This window comes from Colias eurytheme, chromosome 17, assembly GCF_061535395.1.
Source record: "Colias eurytheme isolate Ceu_HAF_F1 chromosome 17, ilColEury1 Martin Lab GWU primary, whole genome shotgun sequence".
NCBI lineage: Eukaryota > Metazoa > Arthropoda > Insecta > Lepidoptera > Pieridae > Colias > Colias eurytheme.
In genome coordinates this window covers 9,468,847-9,484,213 of record NC_142996.1, presented here as the reverse complement: position 1 = coordinate 9,484,213, position 15,367 = coordinate 9,468,847, and the positions used below count along the sequence as shown (strand labels likewise).

The 15,367-nt window shown below is 32.5% G+C and overlaps 1 protein-coding gene across 1 annotated transcript in view; it reads left to right on the top strand.

Moving 5' to 3' along the window:
* Positions 1 to 15,367, top strand: part of LOC149901424 (Ig-like and fibronectin type-III domain-containing protein 2) — a 158,719-nt gene that overhangs the window by 104,563 nt on the left and 38,789 nt on the right. The window contains exons 2-3 of the mRNA XM_090111367.1: positions 376 to 440; positions 9,952 to 10,018. Coding sequence (XP_089967493.1) covers positions 9,952 to 10,018 — 67 coding nt within the window. The 5' untranslated portion in view covers positions 376 to 440. The remainder of the gene's footprint in view (positions 1 to 375; positions 441 to 9,951; positions 10,019 to 15,367) is intronic.

Genomic DNA, 15,367 nt, shown 5'->3' with positions numbered 1-15,367 from the left:
AATAGTCCCAAAATATAAAAGCAAAGTCCACGAATCATTAGTTTGCTCGTTCATTGGGAAAGGCCCGCAATTATAAGCCCAAGTCTATATAAGCGAAGAATTTAAACCTATTTTAGCTTTATTTATGATTCTTGTTTAGTTGATTACATAAAGTCTCACTGGCTTGTTATTTTAAAGCACACCGATTGTATCTCACACTAGCTATTCTCCGCGGTTTTACAGTGTGATAATATATAGCCTAAAGCCTTCGTCGATAAATGGGCTATTTAGTACTGATTTTTTTTAATCGAATCAGTTGTTCCTGATATTAGCGTGTTTCATGTGTGTATAATATAAGCATAGATAAATAATACATTGTTTGTTTATTTTTTACAGGTCTCGCATGCACCCAGAAAGCTAGCGGCTGCTCAACACCAGGGTCTAGAACCCTTAACATAAACGTAAGTTATTTTCAACTTAACTATACATATAGAAAAACATTATTTATTCATATTATTTATTTACCAATATCTCTGTCGACGGCGCACTTAACATAACTACTATGCAATGCATTTGCCTTCTTATAATGTAAAAAGCACTGAAATTATCTATACTAATATTATAAAGAGGAAAGGTTTGCATGTATGTATGTATGGTTTTCACGCATAAACTACTGGACCGATTTTGATGAAATTTGGCACAGATAATCTTTAGATCCTGAGAAAGAACATAGGCTACCTTTTATTGCGAAATATGTACCACGGGCGAAGCCGGGGCGGACCGCTAGTTTATTAATAAATTAACAGTTTTACATGTAACCAAAAAATAAGGAAAAAAAACTATGGTTTATAGCATCAATATACATAATTTTAAAGCTTGGTGAATAAATTTCTAACCATTTATTCTGACGCGAAACTGTCCGCTTTGTAAGATGATAAAAGTGCTATGAAATTGTGAGACTTACCAATTATTTGTGAAAATGTTTTGGTGAAATCAGTTTGAAATAATTATAAAACTTATATTCTGTAATTACAAAAAAATGTGGACTTGCGTATTATTAATAAAAATATAAGAAACTTACGTGATTTTACAATTTGGTGTGAAATCTCGAAAAATTCTCGGTTTAACTGAAGATAAATTCATTTAAATTAAATACAACAGCTAAAAATACATTACCAAACATTGGATTTGACAATACCTTTCGGGCAAAATACCACAATACCCCAAAATAGACATTATAAATAATTAAATCAAAATCAAAAACAATAGCGTTCGGTACCAAATTGAATTACGTATCTCCTATTTTCCTTGAATACGTATCCCCGGTTCCCATTGGACATAATATATCACAGCCCTAGCCTGAATTATTTATATTGCGATAGAAATAAATCTAGTCACTTATCTGCTTCGGACTTCATGACGTGCTATTTGTATCCTTCGTCGTGTGGTTATGTGATATCTTGTTATATTTATTAAATTGGTGAATGAATGGGTGTGTGTGTGTAGTGTCTTATAAATAGGGTACGGTTTGTATGTGTGTGTGTGTGTGTGTTCGTTTTCGTTATAAATTCGTTGATTTGATTTGCATAAGTCTGTGATAAGCTTTTTAAGTATTGTCAGACTGACTTTTAGTCTCTAGGAAATCACACCTTAGGTTTAGAGCTTTCGTGGAAATATCACATAAAAAGCCTTTAAGTATGATTATTGTCATGTTAATATTATTTAATAACAAAAAGATGTACAATAATAATTGTTATTATAAACGTATTCATTTATAAATTTCCAAGCAACAGATAAAATAGCCAAAAATAGAAGTAACAATGGTATTAAATATATAAAATGTAAAATACATCATAATTGAACGTAAGCTTACGAGGGAAACATTTTAGGGCGTTTAATTCATGCTATATTCGTCGTTGTTATGAAAGAGTTAAAAATAAACCATTGAACAGGATCTTCTTCTTTTATTGTGGTCGTATCGTAGATAATTGAAATTGCAATTGATTTTTTTTTAATAATTTTTTTTTGCTTGAATGGCATTGATTTCTACTTCTGAGTGTGGAATACAACACCTGAAGTACTGGAATTTGTTTAAAAATAAAAAAAAATATCTTTCGCAGGTTACGAACCCGCGTCTTTTCGTCGTACAGTTCCGATACACCGCTCGGCCACCAATGACGTCAGCAATCGCATTCCTTTTAATCTCTCGGTTACGCCTCTCGGGTCATGATTGATTTTTCTATAATTTATAATAATTTTCAAACAACTTTTCAAAGTTTCCTTTTCAAAGTTTTTGACGTGACAACGTCTTATAATTCGATAGAGCCGGCTGCACGCACGAAAAAACATGACTCATGCGGCGTTACCTCGCTCTGAGGCGTTTCATGTAAGGCTTGAAGTGCAAGCGAGAGCGCGGAACGAGCGACAAAGAAGCACAATCGGACGTTGTCACGTTCTACTATCGTCAGTAAACCGACTTTACAGACAACCAATTTTTTTTTCAATGCTATCAAACTACTTATTAAACTGCCCCAAAACCCCTCTGTTTAAGTTGACATCGATCGCTAATAGAGACACACGATTGTTCAATTAACGTATATTATTTATGGGAAATTTGGGTATCCAACCTTTTAAACTGAAATAAATCATTAATCACTTAGGAAAGGACATTATATAAACTACGAGAAAATGAGAATGTACTTTATTCTTTACTCCGATAAAGGTATAATATATGCAAACGAAACTTGAAAAGGAACTTATATTTAATATTTTCAAATAGCAAGCTGTTCTGTTGTAAAAATAAATACGACTTATTGCAATCAAAATTTAATCAAATTACAATTCATATTTAAAAAGTTGTTCTCTACAAACACGAAAATTCATACTTACATATGAATAAAATTATGTACCTAACCACAAGCCCCGAAGCAATTTGCATCCGTAGAATTTTCTAGCTCTTTTATTTGGACCTTAATTGGTGGACTGACTAGGGATTGTTTTTGTGAATAACGTGGAAGAGAATATATTATCAAAGTTGTGCTAGTTTACAAAGCTTCATTTTGAAATTGTGAAAAAATTCGAGTCACCAAAATTCTGTCCCATCGGTTATTATAACATTATGATAGACTAGCTTCCGCGTGCGGCTTCAGTCGCTTTGTAGAAAACTTAATCCATACTAATATTATAAATGCGAAAGTAACTCTGTCTGTCTGTCTGTTACTCAATCACGCCTTAACTACTGAACCAATTTGCATGAAATTGGGTATAGAGATATTTTGATACCCGAGAAAGGACATAGGGTACTTTTTACCCTGGGACATAGGATAGTGTTTATCCCGGAAATCCCACGAGAACGGGAACTATGCGGGTTTTTCTTTGACTGCGCGGGCAAAGCCGCGGGTGGAAAGCTAGTAAATTATATATTGAAACCTAGAGAAACGCTCTATCTATGGCAAAAAACTTCATTAAAATGCATTACTTAGTTTTAAAGATGTAAGCAAACATAGGGGCGGACAGACAGCGACAGCGACTTTCTTATGTAGTGATTACTAAGTTGTGTATGTTTAAATATATCTTAGGATATAGTGTTTGAAAGACAATTTTTATCCACTATACTGCATAGGGATAGCTATCAAATTCTGCATAATATAATCGTTCGTATAAATAAATGTGGTTAACAAGTAATCGATTTGATCCAGCTGTTAGCGAAACTAACGTCCGTCAACTAGACGATTAACAAAGTGTGATTAGTTGTATTCGTAGATTGGACGCAGGTTATGCAATTTGTAACAATTGCAATGCGTTGATGTTGGATAAAATTTACGTGTATAAAAATGGACAACTTTTTGTGATGTACCTATAAATTAAGTCTACGAATTTTTGTGCTTGTAGGAAACTCGAATGGAACTACAACGATGTACCGCCGTTTTTCTACGTTTATGTAATTGAAACATCTATTATATAGATATTTACTATATTTACTGCTTCATTGTGGTTCGATATCTCTTTTCCATGCTATCGCTACGTAAATTGTAAAATGTCCTCATTTTTATATTCTGTAGGTACCTAACTCAAAGAAATTTTTAATTCTTAGTACCTATTACTTCTGAACATAAACATACTTGTACGAAATTTATATATATAACTAGCGGTCCGCCCCGGCTTCGCCCGTGGTACATATTTACGTTTTCTGTACTTATGTACAGACTCGTATTCCTTGAAGTACGAGGATGGTTCTTATGAACCATCCTCGTACTTCAAGGAATATAATAAAAAAAGAATTATCGAAATCGGTTCAGCCGTTCTCGAGTTATGCGCTTACCAACACATTTTGCGATTCATTTTTATATATAAAAAGATATAGATTCATAACAAATTCGCATAATACATTTTATCTTCTATCTAAATCTTGGCATGCATCTCCCAATATTCTGAAACCCATAACAATATTCCATGAATACGTACTTGACGCTACAGGAACTAGTATTTAATAAAGGAATATATTGAATAGACTATCAAGTGCATCAAACAAAGGTCTGTCTATACCAAGAGATAGTGCAAGATTAATTGAAACCGAATTCGCCTGGAGCCCGCTTGTATCGACTATAGTTTGATGCATAACTTAAATAGTCTCCAAATTATTTCTGTAGTTTCAAACAAATATTTAGTACAACAAAAGGTGTCCAAGTTCACAGAAGCTTTGGTTTTGAATTTCAATTGAAGGTAATGATTTGTCAGTTGCGTATATTTGGTGCTCCACAGGCACATATTTTATTATTTTAGTATGTAAATAACAAAATTAGATAAATCGCAGAATTTTTTTTTTGACAGAAAAAGCAAAGGAGCATAGGCGTAACTGGTCACCATAAATAAACACTATCATCTCCTCGTCGAAAGGAGCAATACTAAGTAGGTCCTTAAATAAATTCAGTAGTTTTAACAAAATTTTTCATAAAAAAGTTAACAATACAAACGAACAGGATAAGCGAATAAACTTAGCTTCATTCATATTCTGTCTGTTTTGTGCATAATTAAAACAACAGGAACCAACGCAGTCTACCAAATGACATGAATAAATGAGTGTTAAAAATTTTCAAGCATATTTCTTGTTAGAACGAGCCGGAAAAAGGTTGCGTAGAATTTTTCATTTGGTCTCATTTTGACGTTTTTTGTTAATAAATTGTGTAGTTGTTAAGCCTTTGATAAATTGGTTTAAAGTTTCGCTCGATATATACGTTTCCTAGATTTAGTGTGTTTTTATTGCTTCGTCTCCTCTTTAGTGCTTGATGTGATATAGTTTTATAAATATCTACCCTCTAAATTAAAAGATTTTTGTTTTTGAAGTGAAAACTTCTTTAGCGGCGTTGGGTATAAAATCTTAAACTCGCGTCAGGACACGTGGCCTGATCGAAAAAGCGTAAGACGGACTTTTTTTTAGCCCTTATATTCCATGCGTAAGACGGATACCATTCCAAAATATCAAACATGCTGAACGTTAATAATCAAGTTTTCACTTCTGCCGGCACTCCCGGAGTGCAACCCGTCTTTTTTTTTGGCGCTATTATATAAACATCTTGATGGGCTTAGGTGGAACAGAGAGAATATGTAAACCTAATTAACTATGTTACGAAAACAAAAATCCATAGATATATAAAACAGTTAAGTAACCTGTCTCAGGTCAGCGGCTACGACATGTCACTTATCACTTTTGTTTTACCGTAGACCATTAGAAGTTTAATTACAATTTTTTTCATAGTTTTCTAAATACGGACATACCAGACAATTAATTATTCATGAACAGGCACCACTGTAACCAAAATTCGTCGAAAATGGGTCTGAAAAGCCGAAATGTGCCTGAATCCTTTGCCTTGTGTTTAAATTTAGCTTTACAAATTAGGTACACTAGGACGGGCTTAACATTTTTAATTACATACATATTTAGATGTTTTTTGTGTCTTCATACCTTTTTATTTGCTTAAATCAAAATGTTAAAGGTTAGGTAGGGTTGAATATTTGCGAAATGGAGAAATATTTTAGAACTCAGGTAAAATATTTGAAATTGTTTGAATGATGAATTTTAAATTTATTGGATTCTGAAATTGTAAGTTGAGTGCTTGGTTTTAGCTATTTCAACAAAGTTGTAAAAAGTTATTCCTTTTCTACTGGGCTGGCTGGTATATCTTCTTACATTTAAGAAAACAGTTTAAGCAGTCAATCAATAAATATAAAATCATACAATCAGTTACTGTTATCAAAAATATTACATACAGTTTACCAGTGTTTTTATTCCTTTCAAAAAATAATGCGAATTGTTTATCAACATCTGTTAAAACACGTACAATATAACATATGATGTGCCAACTAAATTACTTCAAAACGTGCAAAGGAAAACCATGATAAAATGCACCTGTATACCTTAGTAGTTAAACTAAAATACTAGGCTATCGGAATCGATCGTGTCGACCTAACCACAAGTCTCTTAGATAGATTGGTATACGCATCATTTGAATCGACGATGAACGATTTTTTCAAAGTATATAAATAATAAAGTTATTCATAGAAAAACCAATAATTCCCTAACTGTTATCAATGCAAAACTATATGAAAAACGATCGGGATTTAGATTAAAATTGGCACAGTTTTAACCAATAAACTTCGCTCAATTCAAACGCAAAATAGTTAACAAATAAAAGCCAGTTATTGAAATAGATTTTATAACATAATTTTCCTCTCCAGGTAACAAAGTACTCACATATTCATTTTGTTTTTGCAAAGAAACGTCTGGGAATATGAAAACAATTTTACACTCAAATAAAAAGGAACATTTCACGGTGATATTAATCACAATGAGATAACGCGATGATGTATTTGAATTTCTTAAGAATTATTTTTCGGCGACAATGTTCTTTTGTAAACAATAGGAAGCTTTTGTTTTTTCTCCCATTTTACAGAGGCTCAAGATGTTTCGGTAATGAGATTAGTCCTTAGCTAAAAACGTGTGATAATAATTAACGTTTGTTTTGTTTGTAAAGTTAATTAAATAGGTGTTAATTAATTTTAAGCACCTCTATAATTAATGGAATTTAACGAACATGGTACTGGAACGTGTACTAATTACTCCTCTTTCTTAATATTACTCCACACAGTAGGTTGTCTGGAAGAGATCACTCTTAAGTGATAAGACCGCCTTCTGTGCTGGACTAGTAGTATTATTTTTAAGGATTTATTTGTATGCCAGCACAATAAAGTGTTAATAAATAAATAAATAATATTTCAAAACTAGTTGATAAAGGAGTTGTATAGAAATGTTATTTGAAAGAAGAAAAGGATATTTAGAATTCTTACTTACAATATTGGCAGAAGTGGTGCTGGTTTCAATTAGAGATGTATAACGGGTGACTACTTTAATTTCAAATAAGATTGCAAAGCACAAATCAAATGGTTTCATTCGTTTAGGAAATACGCTGTAACATATGGTCAAACATACTGTGTTTACTAAAACTCTTGTGTTTTTGGGGACAACAAAAACTGGGTTAGACTCGATACAAACACAAATTATAACAGTAAGGTACAGTTTATAAGTACGTTTGATTAATGTATAATTAATAGTGGTTGACCAAGCCTTAGGGTGTGTTATACTGAACGAAAAGGGCAACGACTAGTCGCAGTATCGCATTACAATAGTAAAGTTGATTCTTATTTTGTAAATGATGAATGATTTGAAATTACTGATTCCTCAGTCAATTATTGTCAGTCGATTTTCAAAATATTTTTTTTTACTTGAAAAAAGTATGTTTTTGGATTGGACAAATAAATTTTATTATTGTTAGATCCTTGACTTCGAAATAACTTTTTATTGAATTGATTATGTCGTTTGACTTCGGAGATATTTCATAAAAGAAAATCAAGGACTGTCGATAGTTGGTATTGTCACAGATAATATAATACTATACTAGTATTGTGTTGTTATCGACTTTGTTACATTTAACGAGCTAAACTATCCACAGCAATTATTGAACATTGTAACAAACGATACAATACGACATTGTTTTGCAATACAATACAACGTATTTATTAAAATAATAAAATTGGTGCCAGCGTGGATTTGGATTTATTTTATTTGTAAATTATTATTCCAAAAAATATAAGGAGCGGTTGTGAATAATGCAAAAAAAAGAGTCACTAATAAATTGTATTTTTCATTTCGATTTCTCTTTACGTTAACATTTCATTATTATTTTTCATAGTTGTTAATTATTCAGAATTAAGAAAGTTACAGTGGTGTATAGTAGGCATAAAAAATACCCCGTAGCACATGCCAAATTCGCGCGTAGCACATCTTATGCCGTGCGTAGCAGTCGTAGCTCGTAGCGGTCGAGTTGCATGAACCCGCCCTAAAAACGGTAAGCGGCTTATAGCGTTCCACGGTACTTTGTAAATTAATTTAAGTTTGTTGCTTACACGGGGTATTTCACAATAACTAACACGACTATAGTATTCAGGGAAATAGGGGCTTTGGAATTTTAGTGCTACGCTCGTATTAGTTTTAGCATATATAGAGTTAAACGTTGTGCAAAACGCCGTGTCACATTTAATATATATTAGTTAGGCTTGGAAAATAGTATGTTCATTTATAATATAGCGATTAAGTCCTTTTAAACAGAGTGCTCTATCGTAAAAGACAAGTCGTGGATATATAAATATTGTTATTTTAATTCTCAAAACATTTCCCTTCAAACAAAATAAATTTATATTACCTATATACAGTAAACTTATAAATTCTTCCTTGGCTAGAACCCTAAAAATACTAACAATGAAAGAAAGAAGCTTAAAATACTGTAAATATCGGATACAGCGCAACAATCCCTGGATATAAACCAATTTATGAGTTCGCTTACGCATTACCCGCGCAACGTGGCGGTTCCCAAGCTTAATGTTTTCTTTTTAACTGAAACCATGCCGATTGCATGAGGAAAAGCTTATATTATAAGAGGCTTGCCATACCATGGAGTTTCAGGAAGAAGGAAAACCTTGTATAGAGAGTTTCGACAAGTAGAAGATTTTAATGTAGGCTTTTGAATTTGCTTACTTCACACGAATCTGTGGTTATTAGGAATTTAAATTCGGTTATTAGAATTATAGACGTTTCTTTCCATACTTCTGCCATCTAACAAGTGCACGGAGGAATCAAAACTTCGCTTCATTTAGTCAGCCCAATAAAATTAAAAAAATCTGTAAAGTATACTTACATCTGTAACTTATTTTTGATAGGAAGAAACAAATGTTTTTGAAAATGTCTCTAGGTATTACAATTACTTGTATAAAAAATATTTTAACACGTTCTTCTAATTTTGAAGCGAATCTCAATTATTAATAATATGTCACTGTCACGTAAAAATACAAATCAAATCTCCAAGTTTGACCCATGAATTCAAACATAGGATTTTGGAATATCGTCACGTCATGCGCAGTACATGTACCTATTGTAATAAATATTTCCTGGAACAGAGTTGAGCGGACCACGTGTATGTAATCGCTTTGAATTCACGGTAAAACTCTATAAATAATGATCAAAGCATCGAATAAAATTAAATTATCGCCGAATCTGCCGTTTAAAATCGTTTTTGCTTTTTAATTATTGTTCAATACCTTGTGTTTACTCTGGTTAAATAAGTATTTTTTCTTAAGTATATATTTTTATCATATTCTTATCTTGCTGATATTATATACGTGAGAGTATGTGAGAATAAATGAATGTATACATATTATATGTTTGATATTCTATCATAGCATTACCACTATAACTATAGACATTTATTTATTTTTTGGTAAATAAAAAAAAAATATGTAAATGTCTATAGTTTCCTTTGCCGGCGGGTGGAACCGCGAGTTATTTATCCATATTAAAAAAATAATAAACAATGTTTTTATATAAGTAAAAGAAATAATCATAAATAATGTTTTTTGTTTCAGATGAGAGCGCTTACGCTCAGCGTAGTTTTATTGGCCGCGCTTTCTACTTCTCTAGCACAATCAGATGGTAAGAATCATTATTATTCTATTTTAACATATTATATATAAATCAATAACCCCCTTGCTTATTAATTAATATTTTAAAACAAAAAAAAATATTAACTAAATTACTTGCTTGCTTCATATAGACGCAAATATCATGATATGAACGTATAAACCGAGACAATTTAAAAAAAAATGTGTGCGTGTACTAGTGTACACACGTAAGAAGTGAAACTTCTTTATGACCTTATTTTTCAAAAAATAATTTACTATATGCAACTTTACAGAAATACGTCGAATCACGCGTGGTAGGGATAAGAAAAGATGGCGCGTAACGGAAAAATGTCACGCGTAACGAAAAAATTTTACACTAAATTTTTTTCCAACCCCGATAAAGAAGTTTCACTTCAAACAATACAATTTAACTTTCATGTAATTAAAGAAAAATACTACAGACCGTACATTTATTAAAATTTAATTGCAACATTTAGGTCTGTAATAAAAATTTACTCCTCAATTTGTAAGAATACAAAAGGACAAAACACAAAAGAAATAGGTACAAGATTATTATTGGATCCCATCTTACTTTACGAGATTTTTCCTCGACTATAGCAAAGCTAATGGCGGTCATTACTGCTCATTTAATTGATTCAAAGCTTATCGGAATGCCAATAAATATTTTGAAAGAATTTATTATTTGAGGTAAATTTTGAAATAATTTTTTGCGCCCTACCGTACTAAAACTCACTAGTCTCACAGGACATCGGTTATACAGCCCATTAATAAAAATATTGAAAACAGGAAACGCATTACATATAGAAATAAAATATATATAAAGTTAAAATATAAAATACAGCTTCTCAATGCAATGTCACTGATTTTTCAAACGCTAGAATGAAGCTAAAAGATGTATACAATCACTTTCTAATAATATCGTCCATAAACGAGATAAAGTTTCGCCAACAGTTATAAGTTCAGTTGCTAATGCGTAAGTTTTTAATAAATTATACAATACACTGGATTAAAAGTGCACTAAAAAATAACGAGGTTTAAATCGCATCATAATACTAAAGCTAAACTTGCGTCATTCCAACGCAGGAGTCATTAGACTGCCGTTATACTAAAAGTCATTCTTGTAAGCGTCGCTATTACGGGCCGGAGCAGTCATGGAAAGCGAGAGGGCGATTATAAGAGATAGTATTTTTTAATGCTTAACAAAAATGGAAATGGAAGCTACTTTTACTGCATTACCGCCTCCTTGGTACAGCTAACGCGTGAGTGTAGAACCGAGAGTTCTTGGGTTCGATTACCGTTGGAGATAAGGTCGAAAAAGTTAGTCTGACAGCATATAAGGCTTTTACTCACTTGTCCCTAAAGAAAATCGATCAGTGAAACAGATGCTGCATTATGCATTGCCCCATTACTACATACACATGTCACATATGAATAGATAGAAAAAGCACTACGTTTATCGCATTTTTTTTTTCTAATAAAAAATCGTAGGAAACGTTAAAATGCTAATTTTGGCGTAAAAATCAGGGCTGTCACCACTGAGGCACGGGTTCGTCAGTTTGTGTAGATTATTATGTAAATTTTCATTATGTTTCAGCGATTTATTTTACACTTAAAATCGCTATCGCTCACGCTTATATCTGTATCATGTAGTTTTATGTATAATGGACCATCGAGCAGTTCTCGAGCCATTTGACAATTATTCAGGGTCAGATTTAGGTGTCATTTATAGGAGGGTCTTAAGGATACAATTACTAACGGCTATGTGGACTAACGGATTATCTTGAGAGTAATTATCCTCTTAATTAGTGTCCTAAGGGCTCGTATAGTGTTTGGGTATATTTTATGTGTGATCATGTTATTAGAATTTTAAGGCAAAAGTCGGAGTGTTCTGTTTTTTAAATACATCCTTTGAGTCCTTTATGTTCGTATTGTATGTATTTATCACTATCTTATCGATATTTCGATAGAATCCTACTTTATAGCTTATGTAATTTATTTTATATATTTTACGTTATTTCCCTCCAGGGCCCATAGAAGATTTACCTTCTGTATGTATGCTGTCCTGTCCTGTTATGTTTAAAAAATGATAATGAATTTGCAACACGAGGAACCTAAAACCTTCTAATTATAAAATCAGGGATTCATTACCAAGAAGCTGTTCAAATTGGTAGCGAATAAAGACAATGGAAGTGAATAAAATATAAATATTCTTTCTGATACACGACAAAGACCCGTCAAAGACGCGACTGTACGCCCACGTTATAGACGTGGTCCTTAATCACTGAGTGTAACGGTTATCAATAGCTAATAATAATTCTTTGTTTTTGAGAATCTATTATTTATAGATGTCCATTTTTAAAACTTCTAGACACAGATGTATGTATGTAATGTATGAAAGTATACGTCAAAAAGTTCTCAATAGCCTTGCAGATAAACTTATCAGTAAGTTATAAAACAGTCCCATATATTTTTATCCAATTGTTACATCACCAACGATCTCTTTAAGTGTCTATTTAAGCAGTGACATCATTCATGTAATTAATTCCAAAAGAATTTCATTCACAACTCGCTCAAAAGAGAACACTGAATCATAAATGTCTAAGAACATTTCTGACAAGCCGAGACAGAAAGTAGTGAAGTCTATCTTCTCTTACTACGTGTACAAAAGTTCTTTACAGATACTGAAAACCTTTTCAATTTTCAATTCAAATTGTTAAGCGAACTTATGAAACTGTTTGCATTGTCTGCTTATTCGGATTTTTCAATATTTCCCACGTCGTATTATCTATCACAGCTGCCTCGTGTTCTTTTAATGATATCGTTCTGTTAATTTGAAGGATTGTGTACATTGCGGGTTATGTTTGGTTAGGAAATTGTGTTGTTTGATTTGTTGGTATGGAGCAAGCAATGGATTTTGGTTTTTGGTTGTTTAGTTTTGGATCTCTTCAAGGCTTTTTATCCGTGTCGTAAGAAACTATTCTTTTTTAAAGCGTCTAGTTATTTTTACTTAGGTACGTGTTTGTTTAATTGTTAATATTGTGATTAAATTTTATGCATACTTGTTGGTAATATAAATATTACATCAAATATAATTAAAAATCAATATTGTAATATTTTCGTAATCTAGCGCAGTAGTAAATACAAACCTATTACCATAATTTGCACAATATCCACTAAATTATACAGGGTGTCCCACTGTTGGTATACTAAGCTCAAAGGAGGTTATAGTTTTGCATACGCTGAGTACATAAAAAATACTTATAAAATTCCAGACGCATTTTTTTTTCAAATAGATGAATTCTTAAAACTCTATGTGTACACCCCTAACAAGCTACCCGCCCAACTTTAATACCAGCATGTGACCTATCGTTTAAGATTATGTTTGTATAGACAAAATGCTCACATTATCGAAGCGGTATATGCCGGCTACGCGAAGTTAGAGAAGAAAACATGGATTTTCAGGAAAAATTTAGCAAAAAAATTTTGATGTTATTTTTTTGTTTAAGTATTTTTACGTGATCAGTGTATGCAAAACTACAAGTCCCTTCGCGCTTAGTATACCAATAGTGGGACACCCTGTATATGTATACTAGTAGATAATTATTCCGCAAAGCATTACTATATAATTTTATCTAATAAAGTATCTAAATATATTCGTCCTATTAGTTTCCATTAAAGCTTATATCCTCATTCGTTTACGTACTGCTGTTCAAGCTTACACTGTGCTTACTCGTTTTCGTATAACGTCCGAGATTTACCAAAACTTTTCGTTCGTTAAATCGCATCGAAAACACACGAGGGACTCAAAGATATATCATTTGACGACAAGCGGTGGGATAGGGTGGGATCCACAAATACGGCTAATGGATTCGCTCCAAGATTGAACTTGGTGAAATATTGGAAACTCATGTTAACGTGATGCACTTTTTCATTTAGACGGCTTTTAAACGTATGTAGTTGGATACGTTAAGGATTTGTGGTAGGTATATTAAAATAGATATTTATTTCTCGAACTATCTAGTTCATTTATTTAATGTACAATTAAATTAAATACCTTTGCCATGGACTCGGGTTCCAATTCCGCGGTATGATCAAATTTATTCTATATTTTTTTAATAAGTAGGTATATGATTAATTAAATTAAAGAACGTTTATATAAACACCAAATTAATAGAAATAAGTAAGTATTAATAACTTTTTACGTTTTTGTCCCTAATGTGGAATTAATATTCAGCAATTATTAGTATTTAATCCCGGACCAATTTTTATAAGAAATACTTAATAAACAGAATACAATAATCTTCAAACTCATGCTAAACAAAGAATAAAAACCTATTCTTCTGAAAATATTTCATTATACCTTCCATATATTTGATAGAGCTCTGTCAACACAAATTTAATGGATCCCACTCAAATCCCACTATCAAAATATTCTAAGTTGGGATAAACGCGTTCAAATGTTACAAGTAATAAAATGAGACACAGTGTTGTAGTGTTTGATAAACTTGTAATTATTTGTAATTCCTTGATACTCGTCATAGATTTACCTAAAAATTTAAAATACAAAGTGAAAATCATACCTAATATTGATCAGAAAATGGTTTCCTGTAAAAAAATTAAATCAAATGCTCGCAGTGAACTCAACTCTATAAAAAAATTAGAATAATTTTGTCATAATACCAGGCCTCCGTCACTCGCTCAAGGTCGCGCTATAAGTGCCTACCGCACAGTAGGTCGGTACCGACCCAAGCGGCAGTTGGTTGGCACTTATGGTTGGCACACGCGAGACTGCGCACCCGCGTCACGTTTCCCGCGCTCGCTACCAAGATGCCCGGTTATTGCGATGTGGACGGGTGTCGGAGTTCAAGAGTGAATAACAAGGAATTGTCTTTTTTTCAATTGCCTAAATCTCAGCCATATAGTCAGCAGCCCCCGAGCCACGCAGTAACAAAGAAACTCACAAACCTACCAGGCTACTTTTTATCCAGGAGACACATATAGCGGGTCCACGCGGGTGAAACCGAAGGAAACAACTACTATCAATAAGATTTCATTTTTTTTTATTGTATAATGTAACAAATATAATTAACAATAAAAAATTAAGTGTTTCAGCAACTCTGTGTTTAATTTACGCGCTCGGTACAACCCTAAAGTTTTCGTTTGATGACGCAATCACGTGGCGTGCGCGGGAAACTCGCTTCTCGGTGCGTGTTCGTAGAGTACATTTCTTACTGCAGCCGAGTTGCGGCGCATTTTGTAGGTAAATATAGCGTAGGTATTTTAGCTTTTGTATGGGAGGAATGTATCTGTTACGAAGTAACTATTCTCTAATCTGTGATAATACTATTATGTTCTTACT